The sequence below is a fragment of the Patagioenas fasciata genome, chromosome Z (genome assembly GCF_037038585.1).
Source record: "Patagioenas fasciata isolate bPatFas1 chromosome Z, bPatFas1.hap1, whole genome shotgun sequence".
Classification (NCBI taxonomy): domain Eukaryota; kingdom Metazoa; phylum Chordata; class Aves; order Columbiformes; family Columbidae; genus Patagioenas; species Patagioenas fasciata.
The window spans coordinates 7,171,108-7,199,083 of record NC_092560.1 but is presented as its reverse complement, the minus strand read 5'-3'; the positions used below and the strand labels follow the sequence as shown (position 1 = coordinate 7,199,083).

The following is a 27,976-nucleotide window of genomic DNA, read 5'->3' as shown; positions in this document are numbered from 1 at the left end:
AATCCTTATTAATTAAATTTTGACTAGGAAGGAGATTGATTAATAAAATGAATATACTGCAACAAACTGGCATCTGGTGCACAAATATTCACTAAGATGTTAAGATCTAGGAAAGATAATGGTACTGTAGGTTTTGCTGTTTCTTTTTAAACTTTAGTAGGACTTTGGGACACTTTAGTTACGACATTCTTCCTTCATTTCACCCTGTTTTTCAAAATTAGTATTGTTTGTTTGATACTGAACCAAAGAGAATTGCTCAGGTTTAGTTAGTGTCATCCATTGCAAGAAAGTTCACTCAGACATGTCACCCTGTGTTTAATAATATGCACAGGAAATGTTTGTATATACAAACCATTTATTATAGCACCGAAAGGCATACAAAAATAATTATATTTAAATGTGTTTTGGTACTGTAGCTTGCAGAAAAGGAACTTATGTTCTTGGTCTCTCCTTGCCCTTGTACAAGGCCAACAGAGAAATGGCGGTTACTTTGACTGAAACTCCATGAAATGTCGCCAACAGGGTGATCCTTCCAACAAAAACCCAACAACCAGAACTTTGTTGTTTTCCTGGACTTTCCTAGACTTCAGCAATAGCGCCAGGACTTGACGTGCTGGCCACGAGTGTGGCCGTGTCCCCTGTTCTCCGGCCACAGAGGCCTCTGCAGAGCCATGCTTGCCAAGGTGGCCACAAGACCCTGCTCTCCTGGGATCCTGCTCTCCTGGGATCCTGCCTCTCCCCAACAAGGTGTTTTTGCAGAGAAAACCACAAAATTAGAAAGACTGCTGGGAACAGCCATCTGAGAGGACTGTTGGTGGAAAAGGGTTGTTTTTTTTGGAGAACGCCAGCACTGCTACATAAGTGCTTCTAAAATTAAATGTTTCAGTTGGCCGAGCAGATAAATCCACCCCAAATCCCACAATTTAGCTTAAAACTCCTGCTATAAGCTGATCCCTGCTATAAGCGGTCCTTGTGAGATCTGATTTCTGATGTCCCGTGGAGTTGTAAAACCAGAGCCTCAACCCAGGGGGCTCAGGGGCAACCTCACTGCAGCCGGTCCCTTGCTCCCCACCACTCACATCTCCGTATCTCTGCAGTCTCCTTAGCGCAGCCCCATCTGTAGGTATGTGAGATGCCTCTTAGCACGGAGAAAAACAAAAAGGAGGTTGAATTAAAAATGGAGGGAGAATTAGGGCTGCGAGTACCTTGTCTGGTACCTCAGAGCCTGTGGCTTTCTTGAATAGCAAGTACTTTGCAAAACACTGGTGGGTGATCAAAACAGACCTTCTGGCTGCCACAGTTACGTTCTCTTGGGGAAGGGAGATACACAGGTGTTGGGACCTCCTTCCACACAGGAGCACAAGGTCCTGCACCTGGATAGGGGCAACTCCTGGTATCCCTTTGGACTGGAGATGAAATGATTGAGAGCAGCCCTGAGGAGAAGGACTTGGGGGTGCTGAGGGATGAGAGACTGGACATGAGACAACAATGAGAGCTCACAGCCCAGAAAGCTGACCATATCCTGGGCCACATCTAAGTGTGTCCAGCAGGTGGAGGGAGGTGATTCTGCCCCTCTGCTCCACTCTGGTGAGACCCCACCTGGAGTCCTGTGTCCAGCTCTGGTTCCTCGGCACAGGACACACATGGACCTGTTGGAGAGGGGCCAGAGGAGCCACAGAAATGATCAGAGGCTGAAACAGCTCTGCTGGGAGGACAGGCTGAGAGAGCTGAGGTGTTCAGCCTGGAGAAAAGAAGGCTCCAGGGAGACCTTACTGTGGCCTTTCAGTGCTTAAAAGGGGCTGATAAGAAAGGTGAGGACAGACTTTTTAGCAGGGCCTGTTGTGACAGGACAAGGGGTGATAGTTTTTAAACTAAAGAAGGGAGATTCAGGCAAGACATGAAGAAGAAATTTTTGACACTGAGGGTGGTGAGAGCCTGGCTCAGGTTGTCCAGAGAGGTGGTGGATGAACCATCCCTGCAGACATCCCAGGCCAGGCTGGATGGGGCTCTGAGCAACCTGAGCTGGTGAAGATGTCCCTGCCCATGGCAGGAGAGCTTCAGCAGATGCGCTTTGAAGGTCCGTTCCAAGCCAAACCATTCTGTGACTCTATGATTCTAGATCTACCTTGTTACACTGAGCTTTCTTGTGGTTTTTTTTTTGTGTGGTTCCTGTCACTGCCCCTTGCCTTCCCCAAAGGCCGGCCAAGAATCAAGCTTCATTCTTGATCCAGTCTCCATCCAGACCAGCTGGCAGTAGGGCCTGGAGTCTGTATGGAGATTTCTTGCGAGACGTTGGCATCCTTTGGTATTGTTAGGAAGGGAGCAGGAAAAAGAGTTGTAACAGGATGCATTTTTGCATCATCCCTGCCTGTGTGGTGGAGATGAAGACTAAAAGACTGCAGGCAAATTAGTTGCCCAGAGAGAGGATTTCACTGGAACCGTGACAAGATTTTTCTTTTTATTCAGGCCAGTTTTCTGTCCATGCTTCTGTTGCATTGTGAATAAATCACAAGAACAATGCATGTCTCAAAGTAAAAAAAAATAGTAGTGGTATCTCACGTGCTAGTACCTTGTACAGTGGCTGATACCTTATACTTCAGTTGAGACATATTATTCTAGAAAGCTGCTCAGTTCATGATGACCCAATATGTCACCTGAAGGTAACTATAAACTGTGTTGAAAATAGATTGTGCTGTTGTCTGCCTGAGGAGATGCTAGCCAAAGAGATAAGTTATCCATGTCTAAAATTACGTCTGCAGTCTCATTCGTTGCATGCAAGCCCAGTGTGTGTATAATCATTGCAGCATCAGGTGGAACAGCTGTCATGTCAGGGTCTCCATCAATGTTTGTGTGATCATCCCGTTTGACAGGAGGTTTGCTGGACTGTGGTGACACATTCGGCTGTGTGTGGAGTGCCAGCAATACTAACTGGCTAGCCTTTCAGTCTCTGATATTTTGCTTCACAAACCTCACAAAACTGTGAGCCCTTACACCGAATATAGTTGCCAGCTGCTTTCTGAACTACCCTGTGTGTGAGGGAGATCCAAAAAGAGAGAAGTGTTGAAAGTACAGTAAGATCTCCTGCTGTGCCTCCCCCCAGGTGATGGAAGTGTCTGAGCTGCCGTGATACAAAGTGAAAACCAACTAAGTGTTAGGTACTTTATCATTAAAGGATGAGTTTTTCATGAAGAATAATCATGAGCAAAACCTGTTTGCCAGAGTGAGGAAAGAAAAGACGATAAACAGCAGTTTAATCCTCTGATTTGGAATATTGGCCACTTTTAGCCCACCACAGCCCATCTTAAAGGATGTAAACAAAAATGTTGACTTCCTCTTGACTTTACCATACAGAACGTTCGTCGGATGCCTTTGTGGAGTTGAATGTGACTTTGTGTGTTCCATAAAACAGTGTGTGGGCTTTGCTTATGATCCTCTGTTCACCCTTTGTCCACCGTGCATGTATGTATTCAAAGCATGTGGCTGAGCAAGCTTCGTTTGCTTGATTTCAATGTAAAACAGGCAAATGTACAACAGCAGTTCATCAGTTGAATCACAAGAGCCAATCTAATCATGCCCCAGTCAGGACCACTGCATGTGAGGCTCCATTCAAGTTTTCTTTTAAACTCTAATGCAGAGATGGTGGTTTTATCATCATTCTTCACCAAAATAAAGTACTTAGGATGACTTCTTGGCTTTCAGTGGATCTGATTTCTTTTTAGATACCACGTGAGTCTGCTTATGCTTGAACCTTATGAGGAAGCAATGTTTTTAAGAACTGTTTCAAATGTTTAATATTATTGTTGTTATAAGCAAGTGTCAAGAGGTAAGGAAAGACTTATTGATGCTCTTTGCTTCTACCATTATTTCAGATGATGACTGCCAATTAATGAATTGTTATCAGCACCCATAATATCCATATGTAGTGAAGAAGTCAGCATATTTTCATTGACTTATACTAGCTTAACCTTAGCAGTTTGGTGTTACATGTTTTCTTCGTTGTCTGCAAAAGCTCCTGTGTTTCTGAGCAGATAGACATGTACTTTTCTCCTCTTTGGCTATATGAAATGGTGGCCTGAGAAGGCACATTGCCTCTAGAAATTGGTAGCACCATGGAAGCACAGATGCTGGAAATACAATTAAAGATACATTCTGTTGTCACGGGATGGGCTACAGGACATTATCTTGGATTCAACCAGTATTGACTTCAGGTGCGGCCTCCCACATCTTGTTTATACTACTTTCTCTCACTTTCTCTGCCCTTAAAGGACACATTATTTTTTCATTTGTGCCATACTGGTTTGTATTTCAATATTTTTCTTTAGCTTTTGCTGCCATGCTGATGAAGAACACTTACAAAACAGCCACACATGAATGAAATGTCAAGGCACCATCAGAAAGCCTCTCTGTGCCTTTTCCTCTGCACTTATTTAGGAGGCACTATGGGTCAGGAGGACTGAAATGTTTAATAAACCAGTGACATTAGTGGCTTCACAGTTTTTAGAAGTGTGTGTGACATTCCTACCTCTTCCCAGGGCTGCTTAAAATTTTCAGCTGAGCCATGTCTCTGTACTGTTGATTTTAAGTTAAGCATCATACATTTCTGGTGCCTCGCAGAAAATTTAGGGATTATTTTCAAATGGTACTTGTTTATCCCTACACTCCCTTATCTCATTTTTCCAGCTGTGATTCCCACATAAGTATCTGGATTCCTCCTTAAATTGGATAGAAGCAGTACTACTGAGGACAAGCTGTTGAGCGATTTTTAAGATTAGTGAATATTCTCCGTGTCACTGAAGGAGAAATGAATTAGAATGGTAAATCCTTTTTAATAGTTACGATGCCAAAGCCCCTATCTTTATCTTATATCTGGAATGCAACAGATGGAAGCTCTTAATTGGTGAAGCAGGGCTTACTGTGTGATCACATCAGCGGGTGGCTGATGTTAGCTGCCGAGTAAGAAAGCGGTGTGTACGTAGATAGGTATATACATACATTAATACACATAGCTGTTAGCAGGAGCTGGTTGTGACTGTGTTCTGCCTGATATTTAAGTGGAGAAGGGTGCAGCGTGATGAAATGTCAGCTAAGCACTGGTATGAGCTTCCTTATGAGATGCCCACATGTTGCCCCAAAACAGGGTTCTTTACCCAGTGTGTGTACAAATGAGCCAGATTTAGCACACAGAGACAAGATATTTTATTACAGAGTTGCACCAGTCTGGATGCTGAAATAAAAGCCAGCACGCCTGCCAGAAAAATAGAAGGTGTTATATACAAAATCTTATCACCACTCAGGGCAGTCGCAAAGAGCCAATTGGTTGCACATTTGCATATTGCATTATGTAATCCTTTTAGCCTATAATGAGCAACATTCCGTCAAAGGACACTTCATCCAGCAGTCTTGAGGTACGTGTTAATATGAGAACTAATTGTGTGGGCTTCAAAATGTCTGAAGTTGCAAGGTCAGGAGTGTCTGTAGTTTGTGATTAGGTGTTTTGCAAGTCACTCTTTGTTAAACGAGCAGGCCAGCCTAAAAGTGAAAAGATTTACATATCTTTAGGTTAGCAATTGCAGACAGGATTCGTTCTTGTAAGTGGTGACAACACACACGGAACGTGATTACCAAGAACCCATCTCTGCCTGGGCTCCAGAGCTCCCTCCAGGCTGGTCCAGATCCGTGGCTGTGTTCATGAAGGTGCCCAGACTGCACACGAGCACTCTGCAGGACGCTGCTGTTGTGCCTGCTCCACCAGTAAGTGTCCTGATTCCAGCTTTCCTGGTCATGTGTAGTCACTTTGAATATAAGGTTGTTCTGGTTTTATTAAAAACAAGTTTCTTTTAGTGAATTTGCATGTCAGCTAAAGCCTTCGTATTAGCTGCATGTTTCTGAAAAGCCAGCTACGTGTTTTGGCAGACATAGCAATGGTGTGCAAGGTCGCTGGACTGATAAGGATGGATGCACATCTCGCGAGAGGGGCAATGAGAAACAGACCAACTGAAGTATTCCATCACATTCACGTGAATACTTCGTATAAAAGTGGGAGATCACAAGGATCTCGTCCCTTTTCCTCATGGCCGACATTAGGAGAGGACTTTGCTGGTTGTCCCTGCGAACTGAGGCCTAGTGACAGGCTGAATCCAGCTCCAGTTGGCTGCAGAGTCCGGTCCAGGACTTCAGGTGCCGGCTCTGCAGTTGCTGGGACTTTCAAGATTGGTTTTGTGTATTTTGTATTATTTTCTCTATTTTTATTGGTAGCATTAGTAAAACAATTTTTCCAACTCTCTTCTCTGTTCTTTCCCTCCCGATTGCCTGTCCTTAGCAGGGAGTTGGGAGAGGGAGGGGCTGAAGGGGTAAGAGGGGGTTACCAATACATCTGCCACGGTGTGTTGTCACTCCGCAATCAAAACCTCGACAAAGGTGTAATTAGTGAGCAATGTTGGGAGGGTGCACGTGGGTCATAGAGTCTGAGGAGCCAGCTCGTGTACCTTGCCCCCTTTGCCATCATGAACGCAACTGATGTATATTTTGAGAAGGCCAGTGGGGACGGAGGGTCTGCAGAGGAGGTACCGGCGCCCGTGACCCGTGTGTCTTTTGAGAACTGACCCGTCCCAGAGCCAGCCTGCCATTGTCACAGTGATGTGTGTGCTCCCTGCTGTCTTAGTCTGACAGTCCAGAAACGGAGGCAACGTGATTCTGTGGGCATTTAACAGCTGTGCTCTGGCCTAGAGTTCTCTGTGAGTATAAAAACAGTTGAGCCAGGAAGCTGGACACGCACAAGCTGAAGTGTTGAAGAAAGGAAACTGCTTGCAAAGATTTGATTTCTAAGCTTGCTGCGTCTCCTTTCACAACTGTAAAATGGGAATAATACTATTACTCTGAAGGTATTATAAGACTTCAAAATACATGTAATTCTTTCTCTGGGTATGATATGGAAGGAGAAATTTTGGAGCTGTTTGGAAACAGCACCTTCACCTTTCTTTAAGCTTAGGATTGAGTGCAGGTAAGAAGTGCTCTTCAGTGTGATTTTAGAGCTGGGCAAGACCATCTGATTTTATTTCTTTTTTTCCTTAACAAACAGCCTGATATAATTTCCCCAGGATGTGTGATCTGTAATTCACCAGGAAGCTGGCGTGTCCCAGCAGTAGGCGTCCGCCGTCAGAGTAAATCCGAGCACACGAAGATTTCTCCCGTGGGTACCGGTGCGGTGATGTGGTGGTGAATCCCGTCCCCGACTGGCTGGATCTGCTGCCTGTCAGGCTGCCAGGCGGAGCACGGGCTGATGCTGGACCAGAGGAGCAGATGTGCTGGGTGTGGAGGCACCGGCGCTCTTCTCCATGGAAAGAAACGCTGCCCTCGGCTTTCTCCTGCTCGTTCTGTACGTGGGATTCACGGTGCCTGTGGAGAAAATGATTGCGACAGCGGATGACAGGTCAGTGACTGAGTGTGTGTCCAGAAACTGTCGGTGGAGTCGAGTTCGTATTTTAAATGTTGTAATTTGTTTTTTTTGTGCTGTGTGGAAGCAGGTTCAACTGCAGTTTAGAATATCAAGATGTGATTTCATTTTTCTTTTCAGGTTTGAAAAAACCCGGGGCTAATGCAGAAATGAATTATTTTGAAGTCTACATTGCCTTAAAAATGTAACTTTAAAACAATTTTATAAACGACACTAGAAATGGTTTTTAAATGAGTGTTTTCTGGGCATCTGTCTTATATTTCATTACATTTTAATGACTGTCACACTGACTTTCCCTGGCCTTTGTAAAAATGAAGCTATAAATAGAATAACAGCAAGAGTGTGAAAAATACTCCAAGCAACATAGGTGCTAAAATATTGTACTTGTGTAGAATTTATTTTTGAAGCATGAATTCAATATTGCAAAGAAGTATTAAACTTATGAAATTACTAGATATTTGGACTTATCATTGCTTATAGTGCTATTTCATTCTCTCATGAAACACAAATATGAAGCCCAAATCACAGCAGGGGAAAGAGGGGACTTCATAGAGCCAGGCATTACAAAATGAAAACTATATTAGTTGAATGTGCCCCAAAGTTACTGATAACACACAGATCATATATGCTGATAAAGATCACAGCTGGCAGTGAAATCTGTGCGTTTAAAGCAAAAAGGACATGACATGTGGTGATTTGCTTAAGCTTGTATTAAGAGATCTGGTAGTCAGTTACCGATAAATACTACAATATGTTTTCATTTAAATAGCTTACTTGCTGTTCTCCTCTGCCAGTTTTTAGGTTTGTTAATGTCTTCTTAGTATAATTGCGCTTTTTTGCAATCAGATCAAAATCTGAGAAAGAGCAAGCAGTGTATCATTACATGAATTTTATTACAATAAATATCAATAAATGAACTTGCGATCCTGGTGTCAGTGAATTGGATGGAGATTTTACCTTTGCATTCAGTGGCAGTGGGATTGTGCCTGTACACTGCTAATTTGCTATAAGTTCTATGAGCTCAGTTTTTTAGTTTTTTTTTTTTTTAATATTAAAATTGAAAGCTTGAGTATCTTCTTGTTCTGATCCAGTTTTTATTGGGCGTCCAGTACTCAGTACATTGTAAAATAATTATGTAAATCTGTCTCCCTGTGTCAAATCACACAAGGCTGCCAAAATATGACATAATGCTTAAAATTTAAACTGTAAGAGTCATGGGCTTTGTAGATATTTCTTAATGATAGAACTTAAATAGCTGCATTTAAAATTTAATAACATTTTTGTTAGGATGTTTTTGAGAAGGAACTCCTTTTTGCCCTGAATCTGGGCTCCTCGGGCTTACACATTTATAATTTTAACAACTTCATTGAAATTATTTATGAGCAGTGTCTCTAGGACTACAGCCTGTTCGTTGCTACCAGCTGCTCAGCAAACATTCACCTTTCGACATATCTTTGTTTTTAGTGTGTTTGAAGGTTCACATGTTATTTCCCAATTAAATGCTTCATGAATTAATTGAAACTATTCCAGCAGCCAGTCAAGTAGTCTGAGCTGGACAGTGTTAGTCTGATAATTCTGAAGGAATTTAAATACTGCAGTAGAGCACATTTTGCCATCTGATGCAGTTTGTCAGAGGAGCTGTATGAAGAGTAAAAGACGATGTGAGTTATTTGTTATTCTGAGTGGATGAAAGAGCACTCACCTGAAAGTCCAGGGCTGGAGCCTATGTGAACTTTTCCAGGCAAGCAAGCCAGACTTGGTTATCTTATGTAGATGGATAATGTAATTTGATAAGAGGGAATTTACACTTCTTTATACTTATAATCTTATTTAATTGGGTTTTACATAGCGATTAGTCATCCCGCTGCTTTGTATTAGGGCTAATCCAATTTCGTGTGGGCTCCTGACATACTTGGTGTGGTAAATTCAACATACAACGTGCATGTCTGGGTGTATCTGGTCTAGTTATTTAATACCTGGTAAGGAAAAATATTGGTCATCCAAACATATACCATGTGTGCAACCAAATCTGAAGTTTTAGGGTAGAGTGATTGAAAAAAAATGATGAAATTCTAGTCTAATTCAGTGTGCTCAAAATAATTTTCTGTCACTGGTTTGCAGGCATAGCCACTGTTTGCTGGTAGTTTTGCAGGCCGTGAAGAAGGCAGTTCCAGCACTGTTTAGTTTCATGTCTCTTATACATGTATTTAAAGTTTTTATGTGTTGTTATTTTTATGTGTTGTTATTTTCCCATTTTTTCTTTCAATTTTTTTGTTCTATTAAACATGCTCTAGCTGATGGCAAAAGTTCCTCACAGCCAGAGATTGCCTGTGAATTCTCCAGCTTGCCTTTTGACTGGAAAGGCTGCCGAGTTGACAGCTGGATGGCTACGGAAAGCCAACCGTTTCTGTCACAGATCACGTACGTCTGTGACACCTTGGGGTTATGAGTGTCAAAGGCAGCTGACAGACCTGATAACATCAATGTCAACTCATGCTTGCCCAAAAACCGCGAGGGGATCCTTCCTGTATGCCGCTGATAGACTGTCAGTGCCACAGCGGTCAGTCTGTGGTGGGACAAAGCGGTGACCACCAGCCTTGCCATGGTGGTTGTCCTTCTCCTTCCTCTAACGGGGCTGCATGTGTTGTGCAGGAGGTGAGGAGGCAGCCAGCATAATAAACAGAGTGAGGAACAGGAGTACTTTGGTGGAGCTGCTTCACTTATGTATGCTATATATGGTTACCATATATAGTTACTTACTATGAGGACAGGCTGAAAGAGCTGGGGTTGTTCAGCCTGGAGAAGAGAAGGCTCCAGGGAGACCTTAGTGCAGCCTTTCAGTGCTTAAAAGGAGCCGGTTAGAAAGATGGGGACAGACTTTTCAGCAGGGCCTGTTGCTGTAGGACATGAGGAAGAAATTTTTGACACTTGAGTGTAGTGAGAGCCTGTCCCAGGTTGGCCAGAGAGGTGGTGGATGAACCATCCCTGGAGACATCCCAGGCCAGGCTGGACAGGGCTCTGAGCAACCTGAGCTGGTGAAGATGTCCCTGCTCATGGCAGGGGTGGCACTGGATGAGCTTTGAAGGTCCCTTCCAACACAAACTGTTCTACGATTCTACTTGTGTGCCTCCCATGTGTGCCTGCCATGGGGCTGATGGTGTTTGTCATACTGTGGTACTTAGCGGTGGCTCCCAGGTCACTCTCTGCTGCGTTCCTCATCAAAGCATGAATATTTCATTAGCTCTGCACATTCATCTATATTTGAGTATCTTCATGCTGAGAGCAGAACGTTGACATTTCTTCTGGAACAGCAAGGCTACGTGTTGCCGTGTTTTTACATCTGATGTAGAGGAGTCAAACTGCTTTGTCACAAGCTCCCAACCTGTCCCTTTGGGCTGCATGGAGGTTCGCTAGAAGTGTTCTGCTCAGATTGTAACCCCACAGGCACATTCACAATGGGCATGCCTCATATATTCATTGTAAGCGCTTGATAGGCTTGATGTTGCCTACGCATTCCTCAATGGCCAAGGTATCAGCCTTACCCCAGATGAGAAAATAAGTAATGATTTTTTTTTTTTAATTGACTATCAAGAAAACAAAAATAACCTTTCCTCTTCCCGTAACAACATACAAAATTTCAGGTGAAGTGAATTACGCAATTATTATAAAGTGAATTATGCAATTTTACGCCAATCTCCTCTCATCCCAGTGTTTTAGTCTGCATACTACAACATAGTGATTTCCAGATGGGCCATGAGCTTTCTTATCAATGCTTATAAATATCTCGAGGATGGATGTCAAGAGGATGGGACCAGACTCCTTTCAGTGGTGCCCAATGACAGGGCAACGGGCACAGACTGAAGCACAGGAGGTTCCATCTGAATATGAGGAGAAACTTCTTTACTTTGAGGGTGCCAGAGCACTGGACCAGACTCCCCAGAGAGGTTGTGGAGTCTCCTTCTCTGCAGACATTCAAACCCACCTGGACACCTTCCTGTGTGATCTGCTCTGGTGAACCTGCTCTAGCAGGTGGGTTGGGCTGGATGATCCCCAACAATTCTGTGATTCTGTGGTTCTTGCAGGAGGGATGCTGATCAGATGAAAGAGCCTGCTGCTCTCCTGAAGCACAAGTGCAAACAAACCATTGCATGTGAAATCCAGGCTTTCCTGAAGCTGGTCACATTGCCGTGGGTTTCATGTGAACCAGGTTCAGTGTGGTCAAGCACCCTGACTGCCAGAGCCACAGGCAGGCTCTAAGCCATCGCACCTTTCTCCTTTATTGCTCTTACATTGTTTGGACTCATATTTGTCTGCCATTAAGGACGCTTTGACAGAAATTAGGTTGGGATCACTCCTGCAGTACGTGGTAGGGGGTAACACAGATCCCCCTACCCAGGGAGTCCATCAGGGAGTGGGTTCTTGCAGCTGTTTCTGGGCTCCGCAGCAAGGCCAAGGCCGGACCCTGCAATTCAAATACCTTGTCGTACAACTTACACATACATACTGAAAACTGCTTTTATTCTTAGTCCTCGTGTGCTGGTGTTTGGGTGTGTCTTTTCAAGTATTCTGCTTTTGTGGTGGGTTGGGAAGTCACTAAGAAACAAGGCAAGAGAAGAAGGTGGATGGCAGCGTGTGTGGGGTCTCTGTGGGACGATGCTCAGCTGTGGGTGCAGGAGTGCTTGTTCTCGTTGGTCTTTTGGTGGTGTATGTGAATTTACTGGGCTTCACTCTCTAGTTCAGGAATATAGATCACACTGACACCAGCTGAAGACTTACGGCAAAATTACACCAAGGAAGAAAATCAAAGGCTGGAAATTTCACAAGCCTGGTAGTTGTTACTTGAGAAGTGCTTCACTTGCTCCCTACCTTGCAGCCAGCTTCCATGGGGTTTGGGATTGTCTGGAACCATTCGGGAGCTGTCTTTAGGTGGCTATACATCTGGGCTTAAGGCGTACTAGTCCAGAGCATTTGCTCTGTCTTGGAGACATGCCATGCACTGCTTCTGACCCTCACTGGGGCTGAGGATGGTTCAGCGCTGTCCTTGCGTTCCCCTGCTTGTGGGCTGAAGCTGGCTCAGTCTCCAACCCAGAACTGGTGTCCCAGGGAAAGGGTCGAGATGGGTGATGAAGCCTTGGTCTGCATGATAAGGACATGGGTCTGATGCACCTGAGGGATCTCTGAGAATGAGGCATTTTTAACCTGGGTGCAGTGGCTTTAGGGTTAATTTGCTTTGTTCCTGTGACATTAACTGGCCAAGGATATGGGTTCTACAGGGTGTTTTAAAAGAGTGGACCCAGTCTGAAATCATGAGTGCTTTGAAATTGCATCCATCTTTTTGAAACACCCTGTGTTTTGAACTTTTATTGAATGAAAAAGGAACAGGAGCTCTCCACAGTGATCTTGCTGGAGACTTTGAATCCAGATGCTGTACAGTAAATATTTTTCTCCTCTCTTCTAGTTCAAGTGTGTTCCCAGATCAAGATTCTCTGCAAAGAAATGGTAAGGCTGTGTAGTTGAATGGGTTGAATGGCTGGATACTGACTCTGTTAGTATGGCTGTAAAAGATCTTCATTCCCACCAGGTGTTGTTTCTGTTGGCACTCGTGACTCTTCTTGCAAGTGTATTGTTCAAGCATATCCCCAATTAAAAAAAGACCCTTTAAAGGATTTGCCGGGTTAAAATAATCATTTATTGGCTGATTCTTGAGATATAGCAAGAATGTGGAAGGAAGAAGTATTCACTCTTTTTTTTTTTTTTTAACCAAGTGAAAACAGAGTTGAATCTTTGAAGGATGGAGCTGTGAGAATGTCCATGAAATGATCTGTTATCTGTGAAACTTCACTCTCCTGGCAAGCAGCCAGACTGTCAGGTTGTTTGTCACAGCTTCCCATCTCTGGCCAGTGCGGGGGAAGAAATTCCTACCCATAGTTACATGTTTTTGCCGTGCAGTGCAACAAACCATCTTTGACAATAGAGTCTGCTGTATGAAGAAAGAAGAAGCTTTTGTTAATGTGTTTGGGATGAATAAATGCAGGTATAGGCTGAATCCTGTCATTTTGGGGGACTGCAGTTTTTTCCAGTAAGGGTGCTAAGATGTTCAATGGAAAGAAGAGGAACCTTGTTGTACAAGTAAGGTAAACTAGAAAATGGATGTATTGAAAGCAGTATTTGCAACAAGACAAGTATTTTCCAAAAGAAACTCAGGTATTCTGAGTTTCATGCAGAAATAATTGTTGTTTGCATAAGAACATGCAAGAGTATGCATATATGAATGACTGAATGTTTCTTTGTAGGCTAATAAGACACTTTCTTCTGCAGATCGACGTTATGATGGTGGTGTGAAGCCAAAATTTAACATAAATCAAGTAGCAATTACACAGGTAATTTTTGAAGGAACTGTTATCTGTGTAGCTTTTTCATGGCACATTGATATATTTTAGTTTGCATTTTCAGATTAAATAACATGCTACTTACAAGAAACAGCCAACAAAACCATCTAAATCATTGCAATGTGTTGCTGATTCATTACCTGCTGTACAAGATACCTCCTGCTTCTCTGAGAAGTGAGATAAGACTTCAGTTGTCATTGCTGGTGCTGACTGGCAGTGGGTTTGTGCACCAAATCCTATCATCTGCATTCTGTACAGTGCCATTTAACTGCTGCAGCTGGTATTTTCCTTATATCACTTGGTACTAACAGAATAGCTGAAGCAAAACTACTGATTGTTTAAATTTAGTTGGAGTTTTTCCTGAGTCCAGCTTGTAGGTCTTCTCAAAAACCGAGCATAAAAAGCTTCCTTATCGAAAACCCTGCAAATTAGTCAATCTAATGTAAATAATCTGTTGATTTAATCTCTCTCATCTGTACTTCTGAGAAGACAGTCTTATAATTTATATAATTATTATAGTCAATATTTCTTGCTGGCTGTTGCATCACATTTTCTGACCTGATCATACCTTGTTTTCGGCTTGTTGCTGTGAGTACTTAGTAATTTTAATCCTAAAGCAGTCTCGTGCCATATGTAAGGTCAAGTATCAAAAGGGGTCTTTCAGGGTCTGAGCTGGGAGACGTGATTTGCTAATCTGAACAGAAAAAAAAAATCTCTCTTTAAGCCAAGACAAAGCTCTGGAGCTTAACCGTGTCCCTTCTGGAGCCTGGTAAGATGCTGTTTATGGCTCAGACTCAGAATACGTCTCTCGTTTGTACATGATTTGAACTTGCTTAATCATATGACATGCAAAACAGCCAGGCAGACATTGTATGAGTTGTCATAGTCAGATAGGACGTCTGCATAGATGGAAAAGAGTTGGTGTCTGGAAATTTAGCTTGAAATAGGAAAATGACAGTTAAATTTTGAAGTCCTTTCTAAGCCCTGACTCACTGTTTCAAATTATGTTACCTGATGCCAAATTGTGCTTCTTTTGCTATGATGTTTAGCTTAGAAGAGATGATAGCTTTTTTCTAATGTCTATAGGTGGTACGGAAGCTGCAGTCCCCAGATTTTAACCTTGCAAATGACTGATTTTGAAAAGGCAGGGATCTGTCCTTGAGCCATCCTGTTCTGCAGCAGGCATTTTCCTGATTTTAAAGCCATCAGGAGCCAGACTGTCTCTAGGTAGATGTAGACTTGGGCATTTCTTTCACCTAGATAGCTGCCTGGTGTGCTTTCAGCATGGTAAGCTGTGTCTGTGGACCCAACTGAGTCCTCTGTACTGTGTTGAAGTAATTCTTACAGGTGTCCTACAGAATCTTCTGCTGGGGTGAGCACCTTGTAATTCTAGCTTTGCTTCAATTTTTTATGTTGGGCAGTTCCACAGTGAGATGGGAGCGTGCTAAGAATGTGCTTTTCACGGGTGATACTTCCCAGATAGAATAAATACCACTTATATTTGCTGTCTGGGCAGTTGTGCTGGAGCTAGAGGTCTGTATGATGCCATTCCCATGGTGGGAGAATTCTTTGCTGTTTGGTACTGCTGTGGCTGAGCGCTGGCTCCACAGATGCTCTGCAAGTGCTGGTGTCATTTATTCTGGTAGGATGGAGAGTAACTCCTGAAATATGCGTCTTCTGATACTGATATTTTATGTGGTCAATCAGGTTGTCAGCTACAACGTGAGCAGGAAAGAACAGTGGGAAAGAGCGTCCTGGAGGCCATTCACCCACAGCCACTCCAGCCCTCTCAACGTCACGGTAAATGGCATCCCCTGCATTCTCTTCTGGGCCAAGAGGATCATGATTAAGTTTGAAAACCACACGCAGCTGGATTTGACGGAGAAGACATTTGGTGTCCACGCAACAGTGGATGTTGGAGATTCAAACTGCAGTGAAGATAATGCAATGTAAGGTGGCATTCTACCTAGTACCAGATAACAAGTATAGTAAATATATAATGAAGGAAAACAAACCTTGTATTACATGGTGTAGAGCCGCAGGGCCACACTCTTTCCTATAATGATCTGACGTTGCAGGCAGAAGGGTAGCCTGGGTTATATACCTTCAGACTAGTCTTCCATGGGCCACATAAATGTACTTATAGCTGTCTTCATCTCTTGCAGCAGTGTGGTCAATCCTTGTGGCCAGCCAGATTTGGTGCTAGTGCCTGTGAGGCTGAAGGTGTTGGACCTCTTTAGTCTCCAGCTGTTTTACACAGCTGCTTGGGAGACTGCGTAGCGGATCCTATGCTGAATATGCGGGCTTAGGGGGTGGCCGTGCACAACTACTTATGCCTTTGTAGGACATCTGTCAGCACTAATGTAAGCCATGCAGATGTGTATTTAGAAGCAGTTATGTAGCCCAAAGTCCCAGGATATGATCCGTGAATTTCTGAACCCAAAGAGTGATTTCACTACGGGTTTGCATGTGACCCAAAGAGTCTCTGAACACCTGAACACCCAGTCTACCATTAATTTCTTCAGCATGAACAGCACGATGCTTTATTCCTGCTAAACCTGAGTGAAAACTGTATGTTAATCTGACTGGATCCGAAATCCTCTGATCTCATGGCATATAGTTTTGTATTTCCTTTATTGTGTACCTGACCACTTCCTCCATGCATGCTGTCTGGCTTCATGTCTAACACCGGGTTGTTGATTCCACTCTGGTAGGCAACAGTCTGAGAATTAGGAGGTGGATACGTAACAGGGCATGAGTGTTGAGTCTACCACGTAAACGGAGTTGAAATCTGTAATGACACACAAGCATAAAAACATGACCAAAACCAGAAGTTTTATTTAGCTCCTATAAAACATTTCACCTGTGCATCTAAAAATGTTTCCACAGAAAGTGTTAGCTCTTCCTGATTATACATCCATGAAGGGTAACTGAAGGTGTACAGGAATTTTAGTAAGGTTACAAGAAAACTAAAAGCATAGTTGAAAAAGAAGCCAGGTTTTCTGCTCATGGTGCCGTAGTTGTTAAATACAAGGCAGTCTGAGTTATCTTTCATCAGCATGTGAACTAATCCAGTGCTAGGTTTTGAGAGGCAGAGGTAGAAAATGGAATAGTATTATTTTAAAAATAAAAAATAACAGACATTCCTTCTTCTATTCTGGTCTGCATTTCATCTTGGTCTTATTAGTAATGATTGTAAGCTAATAGAAAATATACTCATGCAAAAGTAAGGGTTTTAAAACACAAAGTATAGTTTTATGGTTGTTCATAAGGCTTGAAAATTCAGGAAGACAGTGCGGTGGTGAAGCTGCTGTTTGGAGATGGTTTGATTTGAGTGGGCTGCTCTGTCTGCCGATCTGTCACAGGTGCCTCTGCAGTCTGGTTGCAGTAGTGGATGGTTCATTCTGTAAATACTGAGTTCTAAGAGGTTAGGACTTGTCCTGGCTCTGTCTGGGACAGAGAGATAATTCTCTTGTGTTTGTGGCTAAAACAGTGTTGATAACACGCCGCTGTTTTGTCTCTCATTGAGCAGTGCTTGCACAGTGTCCAGGTTTTCTCTGTTTGTTGCTCTACCCCCGGTGGATAGGCTGAAGTTGGCAAGAGGCCGGCAGTGGGCAGTGCTTGGACAGCTGACCTGAGCTGGCCAAAGTTATATTCCATGCCACAGATGAGGTTCTTAGGGACATGGTTTAGGGCCAGTGTTAGGCCAACAGTTGGACTCAGTCTTGAGGGTCTTTTTCAACCAAATGATTCTATGATTCTATAACATCATGCTCAGCGACAAGAAGTGGGGTGGAGGAAGCAGAAGTGGGCAGGGGTTGTGTCTTCCAGGGTGGCCATTGCTCAGAGATTTGCTGGGCATTGGTCTACTTGTGGGACATGGTCAGTGATTGTCCTTGCGAAACTCCAGTGATATTTTTCCCCCTCTTTCCTTCACTTATTAAACCCTATCTTAGCCTAAGATTTCTCTCTCTCTTTTACTTCTCCAGTTCTCTCCCCTGTCCTGCTGTAGGGTGGTGGTGGGGGCATGAGTGAACGGCTGTGTGGGTCTTAGCTGCTGGCTGGGGTCAGCCACCACAGGGCTGTATGTTCTGGTTGATACATTGTGTTAGAAGATATTTGGGATTCATAGAATGCATTATTCATTAAAAAAGCTGCAGGAAGAGTCAGGAAGCAGAAGAACTTTACAACATACCGCTTGACATGCCTTTTATCAGTGTTTCACCGTGTCTGACGTTTATCTCAGAATGTGTGGATGCAGAGCCATCTGATCTGCCACGTCTTCTGATCTTTCTCTTTGTTTCTCCTGCAGTTTTATGAGTAACCCTGAACTAGGGACACAGCTGCTAAAGGCAGGCAGGACATTGATGTTTAGTTTGAAGCTGAGGCTGCCATTTTTTGCTGGGATCAAGAAACATACTGTGACTACTGAGCTTTTTCTCCTTTTTTTCTGTGGAGAGAGAGAGGAAAATCCTATCCCTTCCCAATGGTTTTGCTTTCTTGCATGTTTTGTTTATTTGGGGTACATTGAGAAATATGAGTCGCACTGACTCTTGCCCTTTGAATGTGCTCTAGAATCGTAACCAAGAAAGCCTGTCTTATTCTGAGCTCTTGCTAGGAGAGATTTGTCCAACGTCTTGACCAGATCTGTGGCATCTCTGCTAGATCACATGTATCAAGTTATTAGAAACTGTATGTTTCAATTATCCATTCATCCATTGTCACTGACAGAATTGAAGTACTGATCAAGGTTCCTGTAGGTAGAAATCATGCTTTACATATAGGAAAATGGATAACCTGGTCTCATGAGTCCGGATTCGAGTCAGTGTAATTGCCAAATACGAGTCTTGGGTTAGATTTTCAGTCAAGCTGCATTTGGCTGTAGCAGAGAAAGGGAAAAACTGCCTTGAATGTTGCTCTGTAATCTCAGCCTTCTCAGCTAATCTCAGACCTAAATTATGCCAGTTGATGGCTGAGTACTCACAGGATGCGTTGCCCAGCTTTTCTCGCCCTGGAAAAGTCTTTAAACTTCTCCCTTCTCCAGCCTTCTTTGTTAAGATAATACTGTGTTGTGGCTTTAGGTCAGCTTTCAAGATGTCTGTAGGTGAGCTTTCAATACTGTCTGATCAATGTGAAGTAGCTGAAAACAGGAGAAAATATTTGGCACTGAACATAGACGTACTTGCTAAATGAATATAATAGTCCAACCTGTGGTTTTTCTTTTTTTAGTGCACTAACTTCTGGATCAGGTCACTGAGTTTAGTGCTGTATTCCTCTGTGTCTGATCCTCAACTGTCTGTGATTTCCCTTAGTAATGAAGCGAGGGATAAATTCAGTGTCCTGGTTTGTTGGACCAATATTAATCAAGGCCAAGAAGTCTAGATCTCATATGAAATCATAGCTATAGCTGTTGTTTTGTGGTTGTGTTTTTCTTTTTTTTAGTTTTCTTCAGCTTTAGGTTCAGAAATCTCTGAGATGCTGCTTGGTTTCACTGTGCTTTGGCTTAGTCTGAAAATCTTATGTCAATAGTGAGAATCTATTATGCAGGTTTTAAGAGGAAAAATGTTTTTCTTAAGCCAAAAAATGTATACTGCTTAATCCTGCAGTGCTACCATGCGTTAATTCCAGAGATGTAGGACAGTAAAGTATGCATTAGTTTCTCACCAGAGATGAGCTTTGTAGAGCTGTCTCACAGTCAGCCCATTTATATTGCTCCAGTGATGGAGATGTGTGAAATTTGAACTCAAATGACATCTGCGTTTGTTATGCTCTAGTATCTAAAAGGACGAGAATAATGTGGCTATTTACGCTGTCTAATGACATGCTGAGGTGATTCATAACTAAGAAAACATGGCTTGAGAAGGAGAACACAGATCAAATGAACCCGATTGTTGTCTGATGTTGGAAGCAGTGGAACTGGATTGTGCTGAAAGTTGAGCATGCAGTTCTCTTCTTTCTGGATAGTCCAGGCCTCCTTCAAACTGGAGCTGAACTACTGGATTTCACTGGAGGAAGATTTAATGCTTTTGTTTCTTTTTCTCACTGATTAAGAGGTATACTGAGCAAAAACCTCCATGTATAACTACACTTAACCTTCTGTGCTGCTTTTTTCTGTTAAGATTGCTGAAGTTTTTGTCAAGCCTGATGTTACTTGCTTTTTGACCTAGGCTTTCTCTGAAGTTTGGTGACATTGGCAATCTCAAGGGACTTGTTATTAGGTAAGTTTACATGAAAATATTAGGTAATCACATGTTAAAATAGATTGTTTTGCAGTTGCTTTGGAAGTTTGTTTTGGGAGAATTTGTGTAAGCAAAAATAATGAGATGGAATTGTTGATTGTATAATCAAGACACCTGCATTTAATAAGTCTGTCTTTTACTTGCCTTGTATTATTAAATAATTTCTTCTTCTGTGTTGACTTTTCTATTGCTGAAAAAAGTTCAGGTCATCTCTTTCACATAGAATCTCCCATGTCTGAGATTTTTCTAAACATTGCTAATTAGTTACATTTTTGTCTGTGGATTGTGCTGCAAGAACTGTTAACATGGGCTGCTCAGACATCACACTGTGACCTACTTCATGTTTGCTTCTTTGTCATCAAAGGAAACAGCATTTAATGATAAATGACTTTATATCTTGGGTGAAAAGTAGGATACCAGTGTTGCATATAGATTTTTCACAGTCGTTCAGGAAAAATCCCTTACCTCTCCCACTGTGTGGGAGAGCAGCAAATTCCTTCAGCTGGAACAGTGAAGAAACAAATCATTTTCCAGACTCAAGAGAAGGAGCTAAAGCTCACACTGATACACCTGGATGAAACTCTGGTAATGTCAGTGTGCTTTCTAAGGTTGTTCAACATGTGAATTAAATAATTCCAGCCCTTAGACTTGCTTTATTGTTAATCTCTTTTCCCATACAACATTTTCAGATTCTTATTAACAACCAACTATTACCAGATGTCGGTTCAGAACTGGTTCAGTTTACACAGGCTGCAACTTCTTTACAACCACTCCATACAAGCAACGTTTAATGCGACCAGAATATATGCACCAGCAAGTTACTCCTACCACTGTGAACATGTGAGCAGCTTGCAGAGATATGATGCGCTCCTCATACCCAGCTCTGCAAATGATCTTTCAAAGCTTTGGGAAGTCACTTTTACTGATTTCCAGGTAATGTAATGGAATTAAGCCGAATGGATCCCGTAGGTGGACTGATGGGAAAATACAGTGACCTTCCCTGGACAGTTTACAGGATTTCCGTGGAACTTGAAATAGAAATGAAAACTTATATTATTATAGTTACCTTCCTGTTGAAGGAAACAAAAGGCTATATAGATTTTCTGTAGTATCTTGCTTGGGTTTCCCTTTAGTCTTGGGAGTAAATTAAACTTTCGGTGTTACACCTCTTTGAGTTGAGCTCTTGAACCCAACACCAATAACGGCATCGGTCACCAAGTGTGGGATTCATCTCCTTTAACTTTTGATGCCTGGTAGTTTTAACCTTGTGGCCTGATTATAGTCACCCCAGCCTGCCTCTAAAGCCAGTGGATAATTCCTCTGACGCATCTTAAATCCTTATTTTAGGATGAGATTAATCATCTTCTGAAAGTGCCTATTTTTCTGTGTCTGGCAATAAGGGAGCCTAATAAATCTGGGCTAGAATGCCTTGCTTTTAAGCCCCCAAGTTATAGGGCATGGATGACTGAAAAAGGGGATTGAGGGGCGAAAGCTGATCCCCTTTTCTCACCGTGTGATGAATGCCTGTGGACCAATTTAGTGGAGCAGGCGGTAAATTCTCTGAATAACTATGTGGTAAACTTTGTGTTAGAACTGAAGCCCCATGTAAGACTTACTGGCGTTGGCCATAGTTGAGTGCAACTTCATGTAGTTTAGCTAATTTGCTGCCATATGCCACGCACTTGGATCTGCTGAGAGAATTATAATGTTAGGATAGGCAATTGAGAATATTTCCTTGTTTGTTGTGTTGGAGTTTACGCAGCTTAAAACAGAGACTCTGGAGATTCTCAACAAATGATAATGGAAATGCACTGTTAACATGAAGGGTGCCACACTTAGAATTAAATATGACTGGGCTATCAAGGTTGATCATAGAAGATGCTGTTTAAAACACAACTGCAAATCCTTTGGGCAGCAGACTGAAGGAGATTAGAGTAACTGGCATTTTCCAAAAGACTGACCTGGATAAACCCTAAGCATGAACTCCAGCTGGCACTGATAGATACAATTTTGCAATAAGCAGATATTAAATTAAAAATTTTTATTGTCATAAGGAGCAAATTCAGGAAGTTGTTTGTAACCAAGACAGCAAATACGTTATTAATAAAAACCCTTTTGTTCTCTTCGTAGATTCAAGGTTTTAACATTCAAGAAGGACAGTTTGCCTATGCAAAAGACTGTGCATCCCTTTTCTCTCCAGCAATACTTATGGGATTGGTTATGTCGCTGATTCTGCTGCTCGTTCTTGCCTATGCTCTTCATATGTTGATCCACCTGAAATCTCTTGACCGGCACTATGAATGCAAAGCTTCTCCTGCCTATTTTGCACAGATGAAAGACAATGACATGGGGGATGAGAAAGAGCCACTGAGAAGCAGTGGGAATGAGTCCTATGAACTTAGAAACCAACAGTTCTGTAAAATGTATATTTAGCAGTATGCATCTGTCTCAGTGAAACAAGTGGTATTTTCTTCTGCTGGCACTGTCGTATGTAGTTTGTGCAGATTTTTCACGAACTGATGAAGGGAAAAGTAGGTAAGAGACAGTTTAGCCAGTGACTGTCTGTTATTTATTGCTAAGCATCTCGAAGATGCTTTGGGAAACAAAGAGAGAGAAGAGTTCTGTAGTGAGTAGGAGATTTCATGAGATGGGAGTTTATTCCTGTAGTACAAAACCAAAATTCTTATCTTTTCAGCCAGCTCACCAAGTCCGGAAGAAAGAACCAGTAATGGAGCCTTTGAAATTAATAAAGATACAAAAGATTGCAAAATAAATTTTCAAAAGGAACAACAAAAAAACCCCAAACAAATGAAAATCAAAACTCTTTGCTTATTCTTTCAGAAGGCAAGATTTTTCCCTGGTTTTATATTTGCTTCATCTCCCCTACTCTGTATCCTGACAAAATAGCATCCATTCCTTTCTCAGTGTATGTTTTTCTTTTATTTTCCAAATTACATCATCTCCTCTGTGTCCTCATAAACTCCTTTTCATCCTTTGGAGCCATATAAGCTGTGTGTTATCTGCTACACTGATGAAATAGTAATGGCTCTGGTACAGCAGCGTCTCGATAAGTTTCTCTGTCTAAGCTGGAGGCTTACCGTAAGGATCTTGTGGGAGAACAGTAGACATCTGGTCAAAGGCTTACCCTTAACTTCCCGGCTCAACTCCACTCCAAAAGACGGATTATGAGCATTATACCCTGTAATTCTAGGTTAATTTCTATCAAATCCCATCAGTCTCTTGGGAATGTTACCTGAATGGAGACAGCCAGTGCTGTAATTGAAAATATCTATTAACAAAGCAGTGAAAGATCCCCAGCAGTTAAAAAGGATATTGTGATATAATTCTCACTCTTCCTCTGAGTGTTCTCACTCATCCTGTCTTCTCTTAGAGTTGAAGTTTGGGAACTCCAAATTAGCCTGTAATTTTGCCCTGACTTCTAGCAAGGAAGAACACAGTAAAGTACTAAATCACTAATAATACAAACCCCAGCATGTTAGAAAAAATTCTGCAAAACCAGACTTAGCAAACAAATTCCTTTTAAAAAAATATTCTAGATAATAGATGTAATTAGTCATTTGTGGTCTTTGTAAACTGTACTGCAGTGCTCTCTAAACACCTTGAGAGGTGTCTAGGATCTCCTATTTATTAGCACAGGTGACACACAGACTAGGTGTGGAATCCAAAGTGGGCAGTTGATTTTTGGGAAGCACTTCAGAGGAAAAAAGAAGATAAGGCATCTTTGAACCCTGACCAGACACAAGGGACAAGCCTCTGGGAACTTGGCAAGGCTGCCTGCAGCCAGTTACTGCCAAGCCTGATCAGTTTCGTAAAGGAAGCCAATAAGAATGTGAATGTGCGGAAACCTGGATGAGGGTAAAATGAGAAGGTGAAGAGTGGAGTAGCAAACCACTTGCTGGCTTGGTCCCCCCTGCTTACACACAGCGATGACAGATGTCGGCTGATGACAATGTCAGGAGTTCAGGATGCCAGTGGTGAGGAGGTGATGTTCCTCAGAGTCTGGGGAGCAGCGCTGTTGTGCCTGGGGCTTGCTTGCCTGTCAGGCAATGAAAACCTGACACTCATCAGTGGTGGCCTGACTGTCAAAATTACTGTCATTCACTGATGTAAATTACCCGCCCCGCAGAGTTGCACATGGTGACTTTGGACAGAGCAGTGCTCTCTAAACTTCGCGTGCTCTGGGGTACCAGCTCACCCCACAAAGCTCATTGAACCTTCTGGTTGGCATTTGATGGTGCTGTCAGTGTAATTCTGACCCATCATTTTCTTGCATGTTTTAAATAAGCAATATAAAGGGTGAGTATCACGAGGACGGAGCCAGGCTCTTCTCAGTGACAACCAATGATAGGACAAGGGGTAATGGGGACAAACTGGAAACCAAGAGGTTCCACTTAAATATGAGAAGAAACAACTTCTCAGTGAGGGTGCCAGAGCCTGGCCCAGGCTGCCCAGGGAGGTTGTGGAGTCTCCTTCTCTGCAGACATTCAAACCCGCCTGGACACCTTCCTGTGGAACCTCAGCTGGGTGTTCCTGCTCCGGCGGGGGGATTGCACTGGATGAGCTTTCCAGGTCCCTTCCAATCTCTGACATTCTGTGATTCTGTGTAATAATTAGCACCATTGCTATAAGGGGTTCTTATGAGACTGATAAATCAGGAATAAAGGAGCTTCCCTCTAATCATGTCCCTCACTCCTTGTGTCCTTCTAAAACCTCCTTCCCTAGCTATTTTCTGCCCCACATGTGTTCCAGTTTTGATGGTGAGATGATATCCCCTGACTTCATGAGCCTCAGCACTGCGAATCCCCAGCGTGTGTCAGTGCAGAATTTCTGGAGCAGAATTAAAAGATGAGAGGGGCCCTGTCAGCAGGGATGCACTTGAACGAGAGAGATGAATTTACAACTGCTGTTTATAAAGCAAACTTCACAAGAAAAATAAAACACAGATAACAAATAGTCAAGAAAGTTCCTCTACTTTTCTCAGTGTTTTCTAAACCAGCACACAACAGGTATTACACTCAGGGTCTCGTGAATGGAAGAGCACAGTTAGAAGTGCCAGCAAGAGTTAGAAAGGATAAATACACTAATCATGGGGGGAATTATGAGCCATATATTTGTAAAGATTTAATGATGCTTTAGTGGAAAAACAGCGCCAGAAGAAAAAATCATTGTCATTGCAGTTTCTGGTTTTGGTGCCATTATAAAAGCAAGCACCCGTAGTTGAAAAAGACAACATGTGGATTTTTGCATTCCTGGTAAGCCATGTTTTCTGTGTGTCAAACAATCCTTATCAAATGCACATTTTGGAACAACATAGGCATTCGATTGGGCTGGTCCTGAAACAAGAAAATTCAAGTTAAAATGACTTGCTCGCTACAAAAATAAGCTACATTGGCACTGACAGACTCATTAATAAAACATAAGCTTTTTTACGTGGTCCACATTCTGCATAGTTTCATTGCCGCATGAGAACACAGCAGCCTTTTCGGCATACATATGTTCATTTAATCAAAAGCCTTATAGCATCTTTTCAAAACTGATTTGCTGTTTCAAAATCAGGACCCCGTCCACTCTCACTCAAAGTCAAAGGGAAGAGTCTTATTTGCTTTAATGGAAACAGGATAAATTTCATAGACTATGCAGCTCTCTCTGTGCAATGATAACACTGAACTGAACAAATAAATACATTTCTTTCTTATACTTTACAGCTGCTCAGGATAAAATCTGATGTAATTGCCCCTTAACCCGCTATTAGGCAACTTCACATCTGCAGGAAACTAGGATTTCAGGCAGTGCGTTTAGTGCTGTTGTCCAAACTGAAGTGTTGGACTGTTTGTGTAGCATTAGTTACAAATGCACAAGGAATAATCAAAGCCAAGATCACTGTGAAGACAAGAAATAAAAATGAGTCCAATAGCTGGTAAGTAACACTGAATTCCAGCAAACCAGAAGAAATAGATTTGTTTCCTTCTAGTTTTTAAAATGGTAATATTTTCCTCCCCTCCTTTGAATATGGATTCTTCTTGTAGCAGCACGGGTATTTCTGGCAGATTTTAAAAAATTATTATGATAACATTACAAAATTATTGTTATTATTTTTTAAATTGGAGACTTTCAAAAAGCTGGATACAACCTTCAGTTGCAGAAACTATCCCTAGCATAGAAAGAGGGCTGTTAGGGAAAACGGTGGCCTGGTACAAAGGGAAAAGTTGCCACTTCAATCCTGACAGCTGTATCCAACATGAGCAGTAATGAACCTTACCTCTCACTGCCGCTTCTTATGTACATGCACAGCAACGAGCGTCAGTAAGAGAACAATTCCCGAGCTGGAGCTGCTACGTCTGACAGGCTGGCAAAAATATGAATATCACCTCTGTGAGGATTGTCTAACATGGGAGAATCTTGACACAGAGTCGTCCTAAGAAGATTCTCTAACACCCAGCACCAGTGCTTTGGGCCAGTGTTATGGTTGCCATTACAGGTTGTCTGCATTTTACCTCCTCTTAGTAACACAGGGAGTAGAAAATCACAGAATCACACAGAATCACAGAATCCCAGAATGTCAGGGATTGGAAAGGACCTGGAAAGCTCATCCAGTCCAATGCCCCCACCGGAGCAGGAACACCCAGCTGAGGTTCCACAGGAAGGTGTCCAGGCGGGTTTGAATGTCTGCAGAGAAGGAGACTCCACAACCTCCCTGGGCAGCCTGGGCCAGGCTCTGCCACCCTCACTGAGAAGAAGTTTCTTCTCAAATTTAAGTGGAACCTTTTGTGTTCCAGTTTGAACCCATTACTCCTTGTCCTATCATTGGTTCTCACCGAGAAGAGCCTGGCTCCATCCTTGTGACACTTAGCCTTCATATATTTGTAAACATTAATGAGGTCACCCCTCAGTCTCCTCCAAGCTCAAGAGCCCCAGCTCACTCAGCCTTTCCTCACATGGGAGATGCTCTCCATGTCCCCTCCTCAGGAAGGTGCAGAAAGCAATGAGGTCGCCCCTGAGACAACTTCTCTCCAAATTACACCAAGCCACAGCCCTCAACCGCTCCACACAGGACAAGCCTTCCAGCCCTTCCACCAGCTTCGTTGCCCTCCCCTGGACACATTCCAGAACCTTCACATCCTGCTTCAGTGCTGGGGTGTAGAACAGCATCAAGAATAACACACAATACTCCTTCAGCCTTGTTGGAGTTTTGGGAGCTGCCAGTTTTGTCTAGGAAACCTTTAGCCTTCCAGCTGTGAACGGGAACTGATGATACTGCTGAGCCATCTCTGTAAAATTCCTCAGACCTACGGCGCTTGCTCCGGGGAGAGCTGCGCTAGCAGAGCACAGCTCCAGCATCAGGAGAGTCCAAGCAGGGCAACAAGTGTGTGCAGGAGCAGAGGAAGAAGCCCCAAGCAGCTCTGCTAAGGAGAATGAGAGGAAAGGGTGAGCACAGGCCCCAGAAAAAGGGGAGGAAGCAGCGTGGCCGGGGATAGCAACCCCACCTGCACTGGTAGTAACACCGAGACTTTCTCTGCGGTTGTCAGGTCTTTATTTTCTTATACTGCCTGGTAATCACTCCCAGAGGGCCGGAAGCCCTAGAGGGCCAGCTCATGCCCCAGCTGCTGGCCCAGCCCTGGTTTTGGCAGCTCCTGGACTGTTCTTCTAGAGCTGCCGGCTGGGTGGCCTCTTTGGGCCTGGACAAGAGTCCTCGGGGCTGCCAGCCTTCCTCTTCAGGGCTTGCCGTGGCCTGGCAGAGCTGCCTTCTCTACCCCGGCTGGGAGAAGATGGACGTGGCCTGGCAGAGCTGCCTTCTCTACCCCAGCTGGGAGAAGATGGACGTGGTCCAGCGCCGTCAGGCTCCTCCTGGGGCTCTCCCTGCCCCCCATGGATAG

The 27,976-nt window shown here is 43.1% G+C and overlaps 1 protein-coding gene across 1 annotated transcript; it reads left to right on the top strand.

Annotated features, from left to right (window-relative positions):
* Positions 1 to 6,912: 6,912 nt before the first annotated feature.
* Positions 6,913 to 26,632, top strand: LOC136115525 (V-type proton ATPase subunit S1-like protein). Its single transcript, XM_065861707.2, has 7 exons — positions 6,913 to 7,429; positions 12,912 to 12,952; positions 13,772 to 13,833; positions 15,550 to 15,791; positions 20,010 to 20,060; positions 20,771 to 21,014; positions 22,212 to 26,632. Exons 1-7 carry the CDS (start codon positions 7,335 to 7,337, stop codon positions 22,512 to 22,514), a joined length of 1,038 nt encoding a protein of 345 aa, XP_065717779.1. The 5' UTR covers positions 6,913 to 7,334; the 3' UTR covers positions 22,515 to 26,632.
* The last annotated feature ends 1,344 nt before the right edge of the window (positions 26,633 to 27,976 follow it).

What these genes read in the sequence shown, in the direction of transcription:
- LOC136115525 (XM_065861707.2), top strand. Translation starts at nt 7,335, where the DNA reads ATGGAAAGAAACGCTGCCCTCGGCTTTCTCCTGCTCGTTCTGTACGTG. An exon ending in ATCAAGTAGCAATTACACAG is followed by an intron (nt 13,834 to 15,549) that starts GTAATTTTTGAA and finishes GTGGTCAATCAG; the next exon opens with GTTGTCAGCTACAACGTGAG. An exon ending in TGCAGTGAAGATAATGCAAT is followed by an intron (nt 15,792 to 20,009) that starts GTAAGGTGGCAT and finishes TTTTTGACCTAG; the next exon opens with GCTTTCTCTGAAGTTTGGTG.